Genomic DNA, 22871 nt, shown 5'->3' with positions numbered 1-22871 from the left:
TCTGTGTGTGTGTGAGAGTATGAATGTATATGCACAACAGTATTTTTACAACAGGAAGGCAATTCCTTTAACAGGAAGCTCGCAAGATGGTCACATAATTCAGTTAGGACACAATTTTTGCCATAACACCGCCCACGCTGCGACAAGAGTGTCTGTCTGGCTGACCTTTCATTTCTCAACCGTTTTCGACAGGGGTGGGTTCGTTGGAATCGTGTCGCCCCCCTGGGGGCGTTTTGGGGGGTCTCAAGGTTCGGGGACCCCCAGGGACCCCCCAGGGACCCCCACATGGTAACTCTTTCATTTCTCAACCGTTTTGGACAGGGGTGGGTTTGTTGGAATCGTGTCACCCCCCTGGGGGCGTTTTTGGGGGTCTCAAGGTTCGCGGACCCCTAGGGACCCCCCAGGGACCCCCACATGGTAACTCTTTCATTTCTCAACCGTTTTGGATGGTGGTGGGTTCGTTGGAATCGTGTCGCCCCCCTGAGTGCGTTTTTGGGGTTTTGGAGGTTCGGGGACCCCTGGCGAACCCCAGGGACCCCCACATGGTAACTCTGTCATTTCTCAACCGTTTTCGACAGGGGTGGGTTCGTTGGAATCGTGTCGCCCCCCTGGGGGCGTTTTGGGGGATCTCAAGGTTCGGGGACCCCTAGGGACCCCCCAGGGACCCCCACATGGTAACTCTTTCATTTCTCAACCGTTTTGGACAGGGGTGGGTTTGTTGGAATCGTGTCACCCCCCTGGGGGCGTTTTTGGGGGTCTCAAGGTTCGCGGACCCCTAGGGACCCCCCAGGGACCCCCACATGGTAACTCTTTCATTTCTCAACCGTTTTGGACAGGGGTGGGTTTGTTGGAATCGTGTCACCCCCCTGGGGGCGTTTTTGGGGGTCTCAAGGTTCGCGGACCCCTAGGGACCCCCCAGGGACCCCCACATGGTAACTCTTTCATTTCTCAACCGTTTTGGATGGTGGTGGGTTCGTTGGAATCGTGTCGCCCCCTGAGTGCGTTTTTGGGGTTTTGGAGGTTCGGGGACCCCTGGCGAACCCCAGGGACCCCCACATGGTAACTCTGTAATTTCTCAACTGTTTTCGACAGGGGTGGTCTAGAAAGTGGTGAAATAGCAGACGGAAGGGGAAACACAGTATAGTATAAAAATGTACTTATCTAGACTTACTTTTCGACGCTGAATCCAGATATCATAATGTCGAGGCTGTCCGATCCCAGGAAAGTGGTCAAAAATGGCACCAAGGTTTTGTAAAAGTGTCACAAATGCACCCAGAAACGATATATAAAAATGTAAAAGACCAACTTGTACATTCTGACTTTCAGTCCCCTAAGGTTTCACTTAGACAGACCTTATTGAGTCCTCTGCCACAGGGCAATTATCCATGTGGCCATTGTGCCCAGTGTGGCAATACACACAAGACGTCCTCTTTTAATCACCCCCATACTGGCAAGAAGTTTAAGATTAACAGCATTATAACTTGTGTCTCAACCCATGTGGTATACATGATCAAATGTCCCTGTGGTTTAGTATATATTGGGAAAACTACTAGACGGTTAAAACAGAGAATGAGCGAACAAAAGAGCTCTATTCGAAGAAATGACCGTGAATATCCTGTTCCCATTCATTTCAATGATCTTAAACATGACATCTCCACTTTTCGCTTTATTGGTATAGAACAAGTCAAACTACCAGCCAGAGGTGGTAACCATGATGTCCTGCTCAAACAACGCGAAGCGTACTGGATACACACATTGCAAACCCTCTACCCGAAAGGGTTGAATGATGAGCTATTATTAAATGTTATGCTGTAATCCATAAACTGTATTTATTATATCATTGATTTGAACTTCATGTCCAGTGGGGTACTAAAAGCACCATGTGTCTTCTTTTCTATCCATTATGTCCACTCTTGTTTGAGTATGGACTTTTTGACATTTATTTACTTGTTTAATTGTATGTTGATTTCCTTATGTATTATGGCATGACTTATATATTATTCCCTGTATTATTGTAATTGGTGACTTTCAATAATATACTAGGAATGTTCTACAGAAGTACTGCACCTTTAAGTCACATGACTGGGTTCTTCACAGCTGCTATCTGATGAATGATTACTATATACAATTTGATTGGTTGTCTAAACCTACTGTTGTGTATTTAATGAATGTCAGCCTATTCTCAAACTATGCCTGAAGAAGGCCGAAAGGCCGCTATATGACTCTTTAAAATAAAGTTATTGAACCAGCAAGTGGCAGTGTGCGGGTCTCTCCTCCTTCCTCATAACGTTTAGTGTATTGAATGGTGAAATGCTAACCCTAATTTTGAGAACCACACGTCCGTGCGCGGGGAGACACATATTGGCGCGTTCGTCTCATCGATAGCTCTCTGTTTTAACTGTAGTTTTCCCAATATATGCTAAACCACAGGGACATTTGATCATGTATACCACATGGGTTGAGACACAAGTTATAATGCTGTTAATCTTAAACTTCTTGCCAGTATGGGGGTGATTAAAAGAGGACGTCTTGTGTGTATTGCCACACTGGGCACAATGGCCACATGGATAATTGCCCTGTGGCAGAGGACTCAATAAGGTCTGTCTAAGTGAAACCTTAGGGGACTGAAAGTCAGAATGTACAAGTTGGTCTTTTACATTTTTTCCTCGTTTAAAAGAAAACAAGGGAGGGTATTTAAATAATGCCAATAATTCAGGGTCAGAGGTTAAAATGTGCCAGTGCTTTTTGAACATAGCCTTTATCTCACGAGAGTGAGGAGAATATGTGGTGACACATACCGAAAACTTTTTTTCTTTTCTCTTTGTTTTTGTCAACAGTTCTGTACGGGGCTTCTGTAGAGCCAATGTATATGCTTTCTCAACGTTTTCAATGGCATGCCCTCTTTGGGTAAACTTGACTTTCATCTCTGACGATTTGTCAATAAAATCCTCAGTGGAGGAACAAACACGTCTCAGTCTATAAAACTGACTAATGGGCAGGGACTTGATGAGAGCAGGGGGGTGATTGCTAGTGGCCAATAATAGAGTATTTCGATCAGTTTCTTTCTGATATAGGGTGGTCGACAGATTGCCATCATTTAACTTTATCCACATATAAAGTCCACATCCACATAGAAAGTGTACCCGGGACTGACTATTGTACATTCCATAGTGAACTTTAGATTAGAGTCAAAACTATTTAATAATGTTACAAAGTGTTGGACTTCATCTGAATTACCTTTAAATACACAGAAAATGTCATCAATGTATCGATACCATTTAATAATGTTTTGTTGGTATATGTTCTTTGTAGAGTCATAAACACACTTTTCCTCAAAATGCCCCATAAACAGGTTAGCAAAATTAGGTACAAAAATTGAACCCATAGATGTACCAGATACTTGCAAAAAAAATTCATTGTCAAAACTAAAGTAGTTGTACTTCAAGACATATGAAGCTAAATCAATGATGAATTCATCAGGTGGTATAGCTGGGTGGTCTCGACTAGACAGATAATACTTTAGAGCTTCCAGACCAGCATCATGTGCTATGTTAGTATATAGGCTAGTGACGTCTAGGGTGAGTAACCAAATGTCACCATTCAATACACTGTAAGGTTTACCATGTCTTGTGGATTACAGGTCAGAGTTGGAGAACTCTTGCTACGGGTGTCGCACGAGAATGGCGGACCTATCGGAGCATAGATCTTGGAGAGCTGTACGCGCCCATGTGAATTACTTGGCTGACGGACCCGAGCTATCGCGCGTTGAAAACTAACCCTAACGCTAGCCAATTAAGAGAACCGTAAGTCTGTGTGCTGGGAAACACATATCAGCGTGTTCAGCTTGTTGTGTTGAGTCCGAAAATGGTCTCACTTTTTTCCAGACGTGTTTCGAGGGCAAGGGACCGATAGGAGGCGTTTACACCCACTTCCTGACATCGTAGAGAGATAAGACCACCACCGTTGGAATCGGGTCGAAAAAGTAAGTGGGGATACATACCCCTTGATTATTTTAAAACATTGGAAATATATCGTTTCTGGGTGCATTTGTGACACTTTTACAAAACCTTGGTGCCATTTTTGACCACTTTCCTGGGATCGGACAGCCTCGACATTATGATATCTGGATTCAGCGTTGAAAAGTAAGTCTAGATAAGTAATTTTTTATACTATACTGTGTTTCCCCTTCCGTCTGCTATTTCACCACTTTCTAGACGTCGCACAGCAACAGCAATATGTGAGTCTACATAGGTACCTTGAGAACCCCAAAGACACCCCCAGGGGGCGACACGATTCCAACGAACCCACCCCGTCCAAAACGGTTGAGAAATGACAGAGTTACCATGTGGGGGTCCCTGGGGTTCGCCAGGGGTCCCCGAACCTCCAAAACCCCAAAAACGCACTCAGGGGGGCAACACGATTCCAACGAACCCACCACCATCCAAAACGGTTGAGAAATGAAAGAGTTACCATGTGGGGGTCCCTGGGGGTCCCCGAACCTTGAGACCCCCCAAAACGCCCCCAGGGGGGCGACACGATTCCAACGAACCCACCCCTGTCGAAAACGGTTGAGAAATGAAAGGTCAGCCAGACAGACACTCTTGTCGCAGCGTGGGCGGTGTTATGGCAAAAATTGTGTCCTAACTGAATTATGTGACCATCTTGCGAGCTTCCTGTTAAAGGAATTGCCTTCCTGTTATAAAAATACTGTTGTGCATATACATTCATACTCTCACACACACACACACAGACACACACGCACGCACACACACGCATGCACGCACGCACGCACACGTATACATGCAGTCCTATGTATGTGCAAGTGAAGTATTTATGTGTGAATGAAGTATGTATGTATGTACAAGTGAAGTATTTATATATGTGCGAATGAAGTATGTATGTATGTACAAGTGAAGTATGTATGTATGTGCGAATGAAGTATGTATGTATGTACAAGTGAAGTATGTATGTATGTACAAGTGAAGTATTTATATATGTGTGAATGAAGTATGTATGTATGTGCGAATGAAGTATGTATGTATGTGCGAATGAAGTATGTATGTATGTGCAAGTGAAGTATTTATATATGTGCGAATGAAGTATGTATGTATGTGTAAATGAAATATATATGTATGTGCAAGTGAAGTACCTAAATGTATGTATGTGCAAGTGAAGTATGCATGTATGTGTATGTGAGATATGCATGTATGTGCAAGTGAAGTACCAATATATATGTATGTGCAAGAGAAGTATAAATGTATGTGCGAGTTGACTATGCATTTATGGCCTAAACGGCTTCCCATACGTATCTGTTGCGGTGGGAGCAGAGGAAGCTTGACAGTGCAGTAACACCGAGAACAGTGGCCTGTGATGCAGGTGTCGCTAGGGGGCGGAGGTGTGAGGTTGCGCTTTGTTCATGTAATTAGATGGGGCAATTTTAATTCACTAATAAAGTCATTATTCATTTATAATTTGTTAAATTGGAAAAAGGGCTTTGTTAAGACCTCCATAGTATTATGGTCAATGCCTGTGTGAAAAGTGGGAGTGATTGGTGCAGGCAGTGTTCTACGGCAGTGTTTCTGACAGACATTCATTCAGACAGAAGTTAATTATAGTATGATGATGATGATGATATGATGATGTGTTAGCTTGAAACATTATTGCTATTACTGTAAGGTCTCTTTTCCCTTGATTCTTTATCTTTTTTTGTATAATAGTATTAGTTTACTATAATTAGATTAATACATGATAATCAACACTAACACTTTATTTAGAACACACCCAAATCAAATCATAGTACAATGTATGTGTTTAATCAATTAAGCAATCAAAGCAAACGGTATAAACAATATTAGTTTGCCTCTTCTACAAAAATAAAAGTTACAAGTTAAGTTAGTTACAAGGCTGCAGCCTGTCGCGCATGCCAAGCTGTCATTCTCAGAGGACATTAGATGGTTAAATAATCTTTTATAGTTTGGTATTGATAGCCTAGCACAGACTCACCTTTGCCATGTACCAAGCTATGGCCTGCGCCTTGCTTATACGGTGCTTCGGTCCGATGCGGCCTCTCTTCCGATTTTTCTCAGAAATGCAGAAACCAGGTCTGCCCAGGACCTAAAACACCAGAATGAGCATTTAGAGAAATGCAATCATGAACTTGTTTGGGCATTCCGGCTTTGAAACTCATTGTTGGTACAAGAACTAAACAAATTATCTTTGTCAAATAGTGTATGTTAAAAAGGACCTCACAAAGGGCTCATTTATACTGAGTGCACCAATCCATCTGCAAGTAAAGCAGGTCAAATGCACCCACATAACTTTCTTTTATTTTTGTATTTATTAATTTTTATCCCACAATTTTGTAACCCATTTTTCACCCCTGTGTCAATTATCTAATGTGATCCTGGGCTCTACACACCCTCCGCCAACCTGGGGGGGGCAGCGGACTGACCTGATGCTTCCTTCCATGCATGAGGAGTCCAAGCTGCTTCTTTTCACCTGACAGGGGGGAGTTTCCCTGGTTGGACGTAGCGCGTGGAAGGAACACGTTATTCCAACCAGTTCCTTTCCCCTCCATCAGGCACCCCCATAACTATTAGCATTTTACAAACATAATACAAAGGACCAAGATTCATTAGAAAACCCTTCATGGGCAAATTAATCTTCCATAATCACAAAAATATAACCAACCCTTGAGATTCCAGATACTCACCACGCAGAAGTCCATTCCGAAGGTGTTCAGCGGAAAGGAAGTTCCGAATCCAAAGGTTCCCGTATCTGAGAAGTTCTTCCTCTTCAATTTGTATTCCTTTTGCTAGAGGAAGAGCAATGCAGGGACAGACAGACACACATAGCTCCTTAATGGTGTGGTTGTGTCATAGAGTGGAGAATGCCATTTTTCTGTGTTGAGGTGCAGGAGCCAGCCAGATGATATGACGGTGGTTGCACCACTCAAAAACACAAATGCCATATAAACAGCCTATTGTGGATCGATCTAAACTTGCCGCTTATGAGGTGTATGACACTAAAGGTTGAATTATGCCATGTGTGCCAATGTGTCTGCTTAAGTACACAGGTCTACTATGTAGCTCATGTGCATTGTGCACCTCTTCAAAAGAGGAAACTAATGACAATGTGCTAAACAAGAATTATTCATAATTATACATGAACTGTAAATTACTGCTCTTGTGATCTCACATAATATACATCTTCTAGAATAATCCTCTCCTTCTCACAGAGAAATTCCAGCCATTTCCAGTGTAAACACTGCACCATAAAGTAAACACAATTACTAATGGCGTTTCAAAAATGAATGCATGACAATGCCTTCTAGTTTTGCAGATGGCTAAAGCCTATGCATAACTACCATAACTATGCATAACTATAATCACTCACTACTCTAGGCAAATCATATTAGACCTGATGGTAGCACGTAGTTACATAAACAATGGTAATTCAGCCTTTAGTGGTCTACTACTGTACATGATCTATTAAACGAAGAGAAGAATATGCCAGCCCAAAGCTGGTCCATCACACTAGAGAATAATTCATCCAATCAGTGTCAGATTCGCCACCACTGAAAATCGCAGGGAGCATTCCCAATTTGATACTGATCAGAACCTCACTAGATCGGTTGTTTTCTAAATCCACTAATGTGCACAGCATTAGGCACTAGACAAATATTAAGGTATTTAGAGCATCCTCACGTCACGGAGAAAGATACCCAGGACGCTGTCTATCACTTCAGTGTCACGGACGGTACAGTAGACACCAATCCTCACATTCCTGCGGACACCAAAGGATCCAGCTTTGCGGGCTGCAGGGGGAGGAGTATAAAAAAAATAGGATAAAATTGATGATTGATGATCTATTCTACTTTGTGAATGACACACTGTACAGGCCTATACACAAATAAAGGTTCCTTTTGGTTCCATTTGTACACTCATTACAGACACCATGGGCCAGATTCACAACGCTGTTTAACGCTCAAATTTTCAGCGTACAGACATTTACGACCATTCCAACATGAAACCATGTAGGCATTTGAATGTCAAGTTTTCTGGGCCAACCAGACCAAAACGTCAAAACGTTTAAGTATAATCTCAAATACCTACCCTTTGAGTAGACAGGTTTCTGTCCTGTGAGCAGCGCCAGCACCCTATAAGCTCTATACAATGTGTCTCCATCCTGGCCAATGCAGATATGGAGGACCTGTCACGATCTGTGACATTTTCTGTTGTGCTTTTGTTTTGTAGTATTTTTGATCCCTTGGTTTCCTCTGTTGCTTGTTGTTACCTGTGTTGTCTCACCAGTACCATGATTACCCTAGTGTTTCCACCTTGTCTTGGTAGTCTTTTAGCCAATCATTGTGTTGATTATCTGTTGAATTCACCTGTCTTTGTATTTATACTCCCCTGGTTTTTCATTTCCTTTGTCAGATCATTGTTTTTTGTCACTAGTGTTTTTGCTCCTAGTGAACTCCCAGTGTATTCCTAGTTCCTGTTCTCTTCGTGTTCCTGAATTTTGGAAATAAACGTCCTACACTTCCACTACTTTGCCTCTCTGCCTCTGTCCTGCACTTGGGTCCGAAAACCTCCTGCCTCATACTGTGACAGAATGATCTGACCAGCCTGGACCCAGCGGACAGAGGTTTGATTTTTTGATTTTAGTTTTTTGAATTTGCCTGTTTCGAACAAGCTGCCAAGGCCGTCCACCATGGCGGCTCTACCTTTTTCATATCAAGACTTTGGAGTAACAAAGGATGTCTTTTATGAAGAACCACAGTTCATTGATCAACTGGCTAAATACTGGAGGCAGGATCGTGAATTTGCCCAATACGTGGCATTTTTCAGAGTAGGGGTGCACCTTTCCCTCAGTTACCTACTGAAGAGGTTCCTCCAGTCTCCCCTGCTCTTCAAGTTCAGCCCACTTCGTCACCAGCCCCCCAGAGTCCCAGCCAGCCCAGCAATCCGCTGCCCGGCACTCTACTTCCCAGCACCATGTTGCCCAGCATCCACAAGCCCTCCCAGCCTGCCGTCGCCGTTGGGGACCTGCCTGCGCCCTCTGCACCCTCGCCGGCTCTATCCGCTGTTGACCTGCCAGAGCCCTTGCCAGCCATCTCCTTATATGACCGGCCTGCGCCCTCTGCACCCTCAGCAGTCCTATTGGCCGACGACCTGCCAGAGCCCTTGTCAGTCATCCCCACTGGTAACCAGTGTCTGCCTGAGGTCATGGAAGCCCTGCGCATTGGATTTCTGTTCAGCTGCTTCCTTCAGCTGTCTGAGACTGCAGCCCCGCCACCCGTGTCTGCAGCCCTGCCTGCAGCCCCATCTCCTTTGTCTGCAGCCCCATCTCCCGTGTCTGCAGCCCCGCCTGCAGCCCCATCTCCCGTGTCTGCAGCCCCGCCTGCACTGGCCTGCGCGCCTCCCATGACTGCAGCCCCGCCTCCCGTCTCTGCAGCCCCGCCTCCCGTGTCTGCAGCCCTGCCTCCCATGCCGCTTCCAAGGTCCTCCGCCTCGCCTTGGCCTCCTGGCCGACCTCCAGAAGGCGTCTCCTGTACTTCATCGCGGCCTCCTGGCCGCCCGCCAGATGACACAAGCCTTGCCTCGTCTCGACCTCCCGGCCGCCCCCCTGAGGTCATCCCTGCCTCTGCCCCCGAGGTCGCCTGTTCTTCCCCCTCCCATCCTCCAGGTCGCCCACCTGATGTTACCTGCTCAGCCCTAGTCCATTCCCCTGGTCCCTCTGCCTGGTGTCACCCCAGTACAACCACCATGCCCACGTGGGGTCCATGTTACCAGACCCCTGTTTTGTTTTTTTTCTTGGTCCCATGACAGTCAAAACATGTATTTATCGTCACAAACTTGGTCCTCTATAACAGTGGTTCCCAAAGTGGGATCCGGGGACCCCCAGGGGCCTTTGAGGGAGTTCCAGGGGGTCCTCAGCTAAATGATAGTTTGGAACCAAATGGACCCTTATGGGTCTGTAACTCTGAGTGTACAAATGAAACCAAATGTGTACACTCTCAGGCCCTTTTTCCACCGGGGTTGAACCGGTTCGGTTCTTTCTTCCCACCAAATATTGAACCAGTTCAGAGTGTTTCCACTGAAAATGAGTTGGTTCCGAACCATAAACGTTCGTTCCCAATGTGAACCACAAAACGGTGGTTCAGCTTTGTAATTGCACGCAGCGCTTTGTGAACCAAGACGATATAAGTGGGTGTGTCAGTAGGTTGGAACTTGTCAGTGGGTTGGAACTTGTCAGTGGGTTGCCAGTCTTATTCATAACTATATTCTGCAGATATTTACAGATGGGTTTGTTGATATATCATTCACAGCCTGATTTACATCACATTTTATACCTAAAAACATGCCGAAAATTGGGTTTTTTATGCCTGTTGACACTATTTTCTGATTTGTGGAGTGATAATTAGAGATATCTAAAATCCCTTCTGTAATTTTCTTTGTCTCTAATATGTCAACAAAATGAAACAATCATTTTGAACCTGGCTTTATCCGATCTTCAGATTTATCGTCCCGAAATGTATGCAAATTAGCACATATAATGCCTAATTTGCATATTTAAACATATAATTTCAGAAAACTTGTAATACAAAAAGTCTTAGTTTTAATATAAGTAATCAACTGGAGAAGTTTCATTGTGATAGCTATTAGTTAACTTTTTTCCCTATTCACCTACCATGTCTCACCTTAAACGAACCAAACATGTCCGGTATGAAGTATTGGATATATCTTGGATATAATGCATGTCAAACTGGGGGTCCTTGAAATTAAACAGGTTGAGAATCACTGCTAGAGCCGTAAAAATCTTCTCTTATGGGGGTCTGTGGCATGTCATTTCAAAAGGGATCCACAGGCTAATTAGTGTCAATTTTCGGGGTCCTTACCGTCCTTGACATGGAAATGTTTGGGAACCACTGCTCTATAAAGTCCGAATTCACACACCCAGGCCTTAACGAACCGCACGTGGAACCCCAGCCCAGGAAGAGCATGGTCTTCACTCTTCACTGTAGTGAGGAGTCTTCACTCATTGTTGACTGTTTGGTTTATTGTTTATTACATACCCGGGGATCCGTAATAAACAATAAACCAAACAGTCCCGGTGTGAAATCAAAATATTTTAATGTCAATGTATACTTACGTCGCCCATTTCTTGTTCGCCCATTGTTCTGCGGGAGTAGACTACTCGGGACCTTAAAAAAAGTGCAAAAGGTATAGTTTATCAAGCTGTAGCCTACCAAAAGTAGAAAGTACTCATTATGCAGAATGACAGAGTGTATTTATAGATGCATTTATACTTTTTTTATTAAAGTAGCATCGACTGCCGGCGTCACAACGGCGTGTTCATAGATTGTACATTTGTCTATAGTTTAGCTAATATGGCTAAAATGGTAGCCAATTGTCTTTCTAAAACGAGCTACATAGTTGACAGCAAATTATGTTTCTTTTCAAATGCTACTGTTCTCCCTGTTTTATGTCCGAGTACGACACGTGCAGGCATTTATCGTTTACATATTCAATTTAACAACTATAATCCCAATTTACCTTTTAGTTTGTAAGTTCTTTTAAATATTTATTAACAGAAGAGAAGTTCAGCGGCAGACCTCAATGGACATCCAAGAAGAACTCAAATTGCCGCGTATACAGGTCACATGTAGATCAGATGTAGACCAGATCTGAAAGCAATCAACGCGCCACAAAGCACTACATTTGTAGCTTATAGATCTGTTCTTTAAGATGACAGCTACGGGGAATCCATTAGGACAAATGTATTTGGCGCGCGAAACTGGACTGGTCTGCATGGTAGTGTAGGCTCGCACAAGTACGGGACTAAACATTCAGGTTAAACCCTACTCTTTAATTATATATAGTAAACATAGTTGGTATTTCATTTCAATATTTGTTTTGTCCATGTTACGCTGGAAATTCCACTCAGGAGATGGAAGCATGGGCTGCAAGCAACCACTGGCGAGTTGGAACGAAAGATTGGTAAGTCCACCATTGTATGAAACTCCCGTCATTACAGCCTATCTACGTGGCTGCCATGAAATAATACTTTTACAACATTGCTACCCCCAGGGGTCCTTGAGGGAGTTCCAGGGGGTCCCCAGCTAAATGATAGTTTGGAACCAAATGGACCCCTATGAGTCTGTAACTTGTACAAATGGAACCAAAACTCCCTCAGGGGTCCTTGAGGGAGTTCCAGGGGGAGGGGGTCCTCAGCTAAATGATAGTTTGGAACCAAATGGACCCTTATGGGTCTGTAACTCGATCAGAGTGTACAAATGGCACCAATTCCATTTGTACAACATTGATTTTACAATATGAATTGGGATCTTAGATAGAAATGCCATGACCCAATGGGGGTCTGTAGACTAATGCATGTCAAACTGGGTTGAGAAATTAAACGGGTTGAGAATCACTGCTAGAGCCGTAAAAATCTGCTCTTATGAGGGTCCCTTTATGGCATACCTTTTCAAATGGGGGTCCACAGGCTAATATGTGCCAATTTGAGGGTCCTTGACATGAAAAACTTTGGGACCCACTGGGCTATATAGCCTAAAAATAACTGTGATTCTGATTGAAATATTTATTAACAGTACATTTCAAGCACAAACTCAATACAAAGACTTAACTGTGAGTGGACAACCCAATTAAGCATTACACTTGTTTACAAGAGGGTCCACCTTGTTCAATTCATCAAAACATTTAGAGACGTACAAATAGACACTTCTATATATAGTCAAAGAACAGAACAGGAATTCATCATAAGGGAGGTAAAAATGGAAAAGAAACATATACAGTAAGGGGAAAAAGGGGGCCAGTTTCGAATTGCAGCCGTCCATAGGTGTCATTTGAGAGCGGTTTTGAAGGAGTCAAGGGATTCGCATGTCTTAATGACTGTTGGTCATTCCACATTTTGGTGGCATAGGAGCGAAAATAATTTAGTCCCTTGTTTGTGCCGAATCTGGGTTGTACATGGTTTCTCAGCCTCTTTTCATTTCAAGGACCCCCAGTTTGATCTGATTTTATTTTTGTGTCCTGCACAGTAGGTCTACTGCAGTAGATCAAACTTGTGCAGTGAGGTGACATTTTATTTTTTCTGTCTTTGTTTGAATTCAGGTGCACCTGTGGAAAGTGCGGGCCTATGACCTCAGCTCTCGAAAGTGTGTGCTGCAGAGAGAGAGCCGTTCTGGAAGTTGGTGGAGGACTTACAGCACAGACCCGACATCTCTCACCTCACACAACACCCTGGATTTGAAGGCTGCTGTCTAAATCCCTTTGTGTTGCATATTGCATCTTGCCTTCCGCCAGGAACATGGGCCACTCAACCTCAGCACATTTGAGTAAGTTGTACAATATGAAATGAACATGACTACTGCCGTGCTATGACACCTGAATGTACCCTTGCCGAATTAATAAAGCAGAATCTATCTCTCTCTTACAGCCAATACCGTTACACAGCATACCGGCAGATGACCCGCTGGGCTTATGGCAAGCTTGGTCGGCACAATAGGAAGTTCTTACCTGCCTGTGTTGTCCACACCATAAGGAACCAGTTTCCAGAAGAATCTGGAACCTACCGGGGCTTTTTATGGCCAGACTTGGACGTTGAACATGATTAAAATGATTTAATTTAATTGACAGTATTCATGTTTTTCTTGTTTAAATGCAAAACATTTGGTTTTCTGAAAAACCTGTGTTTCTATGTCAGTTGTTCTCAAACATTTTCATGTCAAGGAACCCAAAGAATATATGTAATTGGCTGCCGACCCCCATCCGTAAAACAGTCATGTGTATTGTGTAGTGTATAGCCAACATTGAATATTTTCTTCTTGTCAAATTGTAAAGTACATGTCAGATATTGAGAAGTTCCATTTATGTCAAGGTGCTTACCTAAAGAGTAGTTCCACAACACCAGTATATAATCTGTTAGTTACCGTATCAATAGGGGAAACCAAACGCAAGACAGACTGAGTTGAAGAAAACATTTATTGTGACGGACAACTAGTCCTTGTAGTCCATGGGCCGAATGAGATGTCGGTACCACTAAAAGGGACAAGACATGTGTGGTATCATTTTGTTCGTCTGACATCCAGGAGTGAGAAAATGTGTGATAGCAGTTTCAGAAGTGCAGCTGAATACCATTTTAGTGGTATACTGTGATTATGCAAAACCACATAATTCTAAACTCAAAGTATTCAAATGTTTGCACATTTCTGATGTTTGTACGATGAATGGACATGACCACAATCATATAACAACAGACATGCTGAATTATACTTCTGGTAGCCATACCGGGCAAATCCACAATGGCTGTCTTTCTGAAACGGGGTACATCTTAAAACATAATAGAATCATGCGTGATACCTCATTTTCCAAGTTTATGAGGATGTAGAAACCTTTTAGACATTACTTTGAAGAGTCAGGAACTCTCAAACTCAAGGTTGTACCCCAGCACTCAACTCAGGAAACCATGAAATAAGCATGTAAATGAGGATCACACAGAGATAACACACACACACACACACACACACACAGTATTATGTTACTTCTGGAGATACTGATTTAATGGTTCTCTATTTAGCCTTCCAAAAACACATCCCTTGTCCTATCTATCAGAAGTGTGGTACACAAAACCACACATGGTTTGTGGACATAGACAAGCTAGGCCTTGCTTTGGGAGAAAACCTCTGTGAGAGTGGTTGCGCTACACCCATTTACAGGATGTGACACTGTGAGTGGTTGTGGAAAACTGAATGCACTGAGATTATTGAAGAAAACCCCAGAATTTCTGGAGACATTCAAACAACTTGTCCAGTGTTGGGATGTTTCAACAGAGCTCTTTGACCAACTGCAGCAGTTCACTTGTAGCTGGTACCTGTCTGGGACCACCTCCAGTGACGTGAACAAGATCCGCTACCAGATTTTCTGTGCCAGGAGAGGGGAGGCTGATTCCAGTCAACTCTCAACATAGAGAATGTCTATTTCTCCATGCCCTCCGTGCCAATTACCAGACTCGAATATGGAGATGCTCTCTGCAGACTCTGCACCAGATCCCATACAGAGTGGATGGACAACTGTTGATGGTGGACAGTTAGCAATTCACTGGATGTGCACATCCCCTTTACCAAATGTAGTCCTTGAGTTTTTGGCTTGTAAATGTGCAGGTCTATGCAAGCTTCCTAACTGCAGTTGTCTGAGTGGGTTGAAATGTACAAACCTCTGCAAACTCCAGAACTGTACAACCAAGGACCTGAGGAAGACTCAATGCCTACAGTTGAACAGGACAGTTCTGATGAGGAAGAGATTGCGTAGTTATATGAACTCATTAACTGTTTCTCTAGAAAGGTCTGCACACACTGCCATAATTTTTACTATAATCTTTCAAGACCCACAGAATATTTAGTTATATGAATTCAGAAAGGTCTCCGAAATTATTAGCATCTGATTAGCTTGGGGTTACGTTTCGGGTGAATTATAAAGAGATCACAGGTTAGCCATTTGCTAATTTCCGGTTAACAACCTGGGCTAATCTTACATTTGGCAGTAAATGAGACTGATGTAATTATTATCTTGATAATAAAAAACGAAAACTATACTACTTTTTTTTTTTTTTTACGTATTATTGAGATCAAGATCAACATAAAAATTTAGGCCAAGATATGCCAGTTTTGTTAACATTTTGGATTGAAAATTACCTTGACATTCGACCTTTGACCGAACTTGAATTGCTTCAGTCATCTCAGCACCCCAGAAAACCTATACTTTGATAGCAGAATCATCCAAATCGGCCCATTAGTTGCCAAGTTATGCCATTCACTATGTACCAATTTCTTTCATCAGATACCCGATATAACTAGGGCTGAAAACAAGCAATCAGTTGCCATTTTAAGATTGCTATCATATCATTTCATAAACTACAGACATGTAGCAATGCAAAAATCATATGCAACCTTTGTCCCTTTTAGTGGTACTGATATCCCAGAAATAGGCCTCTAGCCCATGGACTATTGGGCCGGATGAAATATCGTTGCCACTAAAAGGGACAAGACATATGTGGTATAATTTTGTTTGTCTGACATCCAGGAGTATTGGATTAATATTATATATTAATTATAATATATAATTATTATTATGTTTATATTATAGGCTATTATGTTTAATTATTAATTAGATTAATAATGTAGTGTATTTTACACAGCATGATCGTTCTACCAAAACCAGAGGAGAATAACAAGCTGTTAAACGGTGTAACCAAGTTAGATATTGTAAATCAGATATGTAGCTCAGAATAATCAACACATGGCAAAGAAAGTACATACAGAACCAATGTGTACATTTGTCAATAACGCATGGCTGCCTGGGGCTGGAGCTGTTGACGACTGTAAGTGAGGGCTGTGAACTGGGTGAGGGTTTGGGACACACCCAGACTGTCATTGGTTAATGTGTAAGTGGTGATGGCAAGCAACTGTCATTGACAATAAGTAGTGAGCTGTCCATCAGAGGCTGCCAGTGAGACAGCATGGTGAAATATGGGGATGTGAGGGTGCCTGCACTAACAATGATGGCCAGATGATCATATTTGAATAACCTAGTTGTGAGGTAGTGGTCTATGGGGAGATGAGCGTCATGAGCCAAGGAATCCAGGTGTAACCAGATGGCCGAAATAGGAGTTACTAAAATGCATTTAACACTACAGACTACGCCAGTTGGAATTGCACCAACAACCAATTAAGGCTTAAACAGGTTCGTAAAACAGAGCTTAAGAAACTGGGATGAGGAGGAGCTGAGTGAAGACAGAGTTTACAAAAGGTTGACATTTATTTCACATTAACTTAGTTATAAATAGCACCATGGCTTAATACAAAATGGCAGAACACATTTCTTCTCCATACATCATGAGCAGTTAAGGCACATCACATCAAAAGGAGTATCAACTCAAGTAGGTTAGTTTCACTGCAACAAAAACACACAATTAGTTTAACTACTCTTAATGTCTAAACATGCAAACATTGAAGGAGCTCAAGCCTTACAGTGGGTTGAAAACTACAAAATAAAATACATACATCACAGGAAACAACAACATTATGTGCACATAATACACCTTAACACAGGGCAAGCAGAGTGGAAGCGCACCTCTGGCAGAAAGCTGCCTCACAGCTACTGGCCCAAACTTGCATTGTAACCAATTGGATAAACTTAATTAAAAGACATTAAAATACCATACCATGGTAGCACTGAGAACCACTCTGCTCGCCTGTGGAGAATCAGTCAGATCTGCCATTGCACTAGGATTTCCTGCTTTTGAAAAGAGTACTGCATCATGATTGGCTGGTCTGGAGCCACTTGCACCTGCACTCAATGACACAATCATTAGTGTCAGTGACAAACACACCATAGGGGAAATGAGAGAAACTGCATTAAAGTCCACCTGGTTACACAGGGGAAAGGAGATTTTTATTTGATGACCTACGGTTCAAGAGTTATAGGGCGAAACGTAATGTGGGCTGTTATAGCGCCACCATGAGGACGGCTGATGTAATTCTATTGTAATTCATTTTTGAAATTATTATGAACCACCCCTCCAAGTGTTGTAACTTTAGCCCTTAAAGTTTCAGAGAAAAAATACTATGTGAGTTTTTGCATTTTCCCAATGGGAAAATGTGCCTGTTTAAAACACTAGCATGTCTGAAGTAAAATCAGACAGAAGTAGCATGTGCTTAAATTCATATTTAGAAAATGTTTCAGATGTCAAACATTTCTGAGATGATAGAATGATGATGGATGATGATGGTCATGGAAGGGGAACCTTCTGAAAGCTTCATGGGCAAAGATAATAAACTTCAAAATCTCTAAAAAACGGTCAAAATGACCTCTCAGACATGCTAGTGTTTGGACAACTGTTGATGGTGGACAGTTAGCAATTCAGTGGATGCACACACAGCCCCTGCACCAGATGTAATCCATGAGTTTTTGGCCTGTAAATGTGCACAAGTATGTAAGCTTCCTAACTGCAGTTGTCTCAGCAATGCATGGATTGAGATGTACAGTCTACAGACCTCTGCAAACTCCAGAATGGCAACGATATCCGATAATGAGGCAACAGGTTCCCCTTTACGGAACCTAGGGTAGGCCACTGAGTGGCGTGGCGCGCCATCAGCTGTAGTGGCCTGCGTTCTGTTCCCGTTGTGGTTGTAATGCATAGCTGCTAACAGGAGCCTACGGAAAGGAGCATATTATAATTATTAATGTCAAATGAGGATGAAAACCGTTACCAGTCCTTGCAAGGTGCCAGCCAAAATAAACACTGTAGAATAAAAGAGTCGTCGCACCCTCTTCATTCATAATACATTTACTTTATCATCCTGCAATTTCAATATAATGTAATTTCACATTCAGTATTTGCTGCCAAAATCTAATTCTATTAGAACACTGGCCCTTGATAGCCAGACTGTACCTGCTATGCATTCCAAGATACGAGAAGCCTGTATGCTTAGGGCAGAACTTCAGCATCAAAGAGTGGAACGCCTCGAGTGAGTAGGTTTGGTTGTTGGGTGATAGCTGCCGTACATCCTTGATGAACATTTTTTTAGTGACAAGATCTTCCAGTTTAACAGCTGCTGTTGAACCTGCACACAAACATCACGTCAACCGATGTTTCAATCTCTTCCTGATCATATGCTTTTTGTACAAGGTTTTGAAAAGGTTATTCAGACCACCAACTAACAAACATCACGAAAACGTGAATTTGTGTACATTTGTTGGCGATAAAATACCTGGCTCGAGCCACTCCTTGTTTCTGTCCTCTCCTTCCAAGTCGCCATGCTGACAGACAGGGAATGCAGGAGTCATCATGCACATGTATATCTTGTACATGATTGACAAGGCTCGTCCACTTTGCCTCCATCATGTCTGCATTGCCACTGGGAGTAGAAGCAGCAGTCCAGTACAGGTGGTTCACCAAGGAAGGCTTCCAAAGCCTCACCTCCTCACAGCCATGCTCTCTGGATAGGGCATCCAACTGCTTATTTAGGGCTGTTGAGACAGACAGACAGACAGACAGACAGACAGACAATATTTCCATGAACTACTGTAATCTGATGCAATGTTTTCTCTTGACTTCCTTGTAGATATATGCATTTTCAAGGACAAATTACATTTCTTACATTTGCCAATATGCCAGATGTCAAAGAAGTGTTGAGTTCCTTCCTTGCACAGCTCATCTCTCACCCATTTTGCTACCTGCAGAATAGAATGAATTATACAGATACATGGCAGAATCTATTAGTTAACTAACCCTCTAGCTTTAAATGAATTCACATTCAAATATGTATCATCAAACAATGTATGTGTGTGTGTGTGTGTGTGTGTGTGTGTGTGTGTGTGTGTGTGTGTGTGTGTGTGTGTGTGTGTGTGTGTGTGTGTGTGTGTCTTGTACCTGTCGGTTTCTGTCTGTGACAAGGACTGCAACTTTCAAGTCGTGTTCCTTCAGAAACTTGATGCTGCGTTGCAAGCCCTCTATCTCACACCAGTTGCTGTTGCGAACTTCTGAACTCTGGAGCACAATCAGACAAAAAAAACAAACCTAAACAAAATGCTGAAGAAGGAAGAATATAGCCACATAGATATGGCAGAAAGTATTAAAAACATGAGGCATGAATTACATCAGACCTGCACAAGCTGAAGGTCAACTACTTTATTCAGCCGGTCACCAATAAGGGAGTATGTGCCATACTTTGCACAGTGCCCTGGACTGTCCGATCTGTAAAAAGCACAAGACAAGAGCAAAACCTGTTGTCATGCTTTCAAATGATGGATACATTCCAAAATGATGTACTCTTTTTTTTTTGGTCAAATAGGTTTTTATTGAGAACAGATTATAAATTGTTGTAGATAAAACATTGTGATATGAATTACATTGTTCTTTTATAGAAAACAAAATGAAAGAAAAAATACAAGGACAAAAAAGAGAAAGAAAACCCTCAACCCTCCCACCCATACTGCTCAGTGACACCGCATACTATAGAATAAAATGGTAATTTGAAAAATGGAAAACATCTGAAAGAAAATGTCGTACAGTCAACCACATCAGTGGTATCCTGTCTATGAATTGTTTCTACTCAAGTAATGGACAAGGGGCAGCCAAACCTTATCAAATTGTTTCTCCCTGATGTACTTTAATGATGAATATTACAATGAGCATGCTAACCAACCTGCAGTCTCCAGCCAAAATCAAGCCTCCGTCCATCTCCTTCAACTCACTGAAGATACTGGCTTGCTGGCTCTGCCAGGCCTGGATGATGGTGGGAATGGTGCAGGTTGCATGCAGGCATATTTCTGTGCAGCATTGGCTGGTTTTGCCAAAGCCTCTTGAACCCACATGCTGAACAGACCTAGGGGAATATATTCAAATGATCAGTGTTTGCTGTACTCTTATGGCTGAGGAATAAAGTGAGAAAACAGGTTTTTGAAGAAGGAAAAAAACATGTAACTTTCTACAGGTGCAGGACAAAACTATCTTACCTGTTGGATTTTCAAAAATGCCCCCTTCCGTCTTTGTACCCACAAAACTTGAAATGTCGGTCTGCGTTTCAACCGACACCATTTTGGGGGCTGCCTGTTTTCCTAAGGACAGCAGTTGGGGGATTACCTGGACGCCTGTAACCTACCCAAAGAACGGTGTGGTCTCCGGAAGATGTACTGAGTTGCCTTGTGTGCTGCAGATTCCTCAGAGGGTGGAAGAGAGGGTTCAGCAGTAGATGACTGACCTGCATCTTCCTCCTCCTGATCATCTTCCTCCTCCTGCATCATAGGCTCCTCTGGCACGTCAGGAGTTGCACAGAGGCTTTGAAGCGTCTGTTGTAAAACAATAAGAAAAGTGAGGGACGCTCTTATCATCAGACATCAATCACAATTTGAGTCCTCACTTTTCCGTCTTCACTTTCCTGCCCTCACTTTTTTCTTCAATATGTACTTTGCTCAGCCAATCAAATCATTGCTATGGGGTGATCAGTCAATCACAATTTGTGTCCTCACTTTTGCGTCTTCACTTTTGTCTTCAATGTTTGTTTTTACACAAACACAGAAAGTTGGGGTTCCATGTATGTCTATTTTTTTGTTTTCCCCCCAATTGCTCTGTAATTCTGTATTGCTATATCAAGTCAATACTGTGTGAGGTATCAACTGGAGTTCAAATATTGATGTTGATATTCTGGCATGGAAACAAATAAAGATGGCTGATGACATCGAATTACTTCAAATTACACCTAACTATCATCATTACACCAAACAACTATCCTATTGAACCTAGAATGTTGATGTTGGCGCATATGCATGTCTGTTATTATGAATGAGTAATCTATTAAAACAAAAAAAACTTATTGGAGTAAATCTTATGATATTTCACAAAATGAGACTACAGTAAATATAGCAATACAAATTACTACACAGCAATTATGGGAAAAGACAGACACGATTTTGGCCATTTTGAAAAATATATATTTTTCTTCAATCTTGTTTCTTGACACTTGAACCAAAACTGTTCTATAGACCATTATCTACAAATTAGAAGTGAAACAAACTTTGACATGAATTGTAAATGTTCAGGGACCCAACAATTAGTAACATTTTGCACGAGACTGCAAATAGTTCACATACTTTGCATGATACTAACTGTACAGATAGGATATCACATAGCCCAGTGGTTCCCAAACCTTTTCATGTCAAGGACCCCCAAATTGACATTAATTAGCATGCAGACCCCCATTTGAAAACATATGCCAGGGACCCCCATAAGAGAACATTTTTACAGCTCTAGCAGTGATTCTCAACCAGTTTAATTTCAAGGACCCCCAGTTTGACATGCATTAGTCTACGGACCCCCATTTAATGGCATTTCTATCTCTAAGATCCCAATTCATATTGTAAAATCAATGTTGTACAAATGGAATTGGTGCCATTTGTACACTCTGATCGAGTTACAGACCCATAAGGGTCCATTTGGTTCCAAACTATAATTTAGCTGAGGACCCCCTGGAACTCCCTCAAGGACCCCTGAGGGAGTTTTGGTTCCATTTGTACAAGTTTACAGACCCATAGGGGTCCATTTGGTTCCAAACTATAATTTAGCTGGGGACCCCCTGGAACTCCCTCAAGGACCCCTGGGGGTAGCAATGTTGTAAAAGTATTATTTCATGGCAGCCACGTAGATAGGCTGTAATGACGGGAGTTTCATACAATGGTGGATTTACCAATCTGTCGTTCCAACTCGCCAGTGGTTGCTTGCACCTTGCAGCCCATGCCTCCATCTCCTGGCGATAACGGGGTACTCTCACCTCGACCGCAGCGTCCCGAGGTTGTCTGACGCTAGGCTCGAAGTTATACGGGTACAGGTCCGTCATAGTCTCTGTTGTTGAATCCATCCTCTTGTTGAGCATCCATCTTGAAGTCCGCGCTAGTCAAACTACACTGTCTTCTATTGGGAGGTGAAGAAGCGTAACCTAGTGTGACGGCACGCCAGTGGCAGCGCTCTGAAGGATTTTGATTTGCGCATACATGTAATTCGTTGGTGGCCATTAGAACCCTTCTGAGTGGAATTTCCAGCGTAACATGGACAAAACAAATATTGAAATGAAATACCAACTATGTTTACTATATATAATTAAAGAGTAGGGTTTAACCTGAATGTTTACCTTAAGTGTTTAGTCCCGTACTTGTGTTACCAGACCAGTTTCGCGCGAGGCCAAATACATTTGTCCTAATGGATTCCCCGTAGCTGTCATCTTAAAGAATATCTATAAGCTACAAAGGTAGAGTGCGTTGTGGCGCGTTGATTGCTTTCAGATCTGGTCT

At 42.5% G+C, this 22871-nt stretch overlaps 1 protein-coding gene across 1 annotated transcript; it reads right to left on the bottom strand.

Moving 5' to 3' along the window:
• Positions 1–15001: 15001 nt before the first annotated feature.
• On the bottom strand, positions 15002–22420 carry LOC306926156 (uncharacterized protein; the record flags this gene model as incomplete). The annotated part of the gene is made up of 9 exons (XM_079505416.1): positions 15002–15097; positions 18080–18239; positions 18797–19055; positions 19187–19262; positions 19459–19575; positions 19692–19782; positions 20234–20387; positions 20789–20876; positions 22355–22420. 9 exons carry the CDS (start codon positions 22418–22420, stop codon positions 15002–15004), a joined length of 1107 nt encoding a protein of 368 aa, XP_079361542.1.
• Positions 22421–22871: the final 451 nt, after the last annotated feature.

Source organism: Electrona antarctica (genome assembly GCF_951216825.1).
Source record: "Electrona antarctica genome assembly, chromosome: 7".
In the NCBI taxonomy this organism is placed as follows: Eukaryota; Metazoa; Chordata; class Actinopteri; order Myctophiformes; family Myctophidae; genus Electrona; species Electrona antarctica.
Note: the sequence above shows the minus strand (reverse complement) of the source record. Positions and strands in the feature narration are given on the sequence as shown.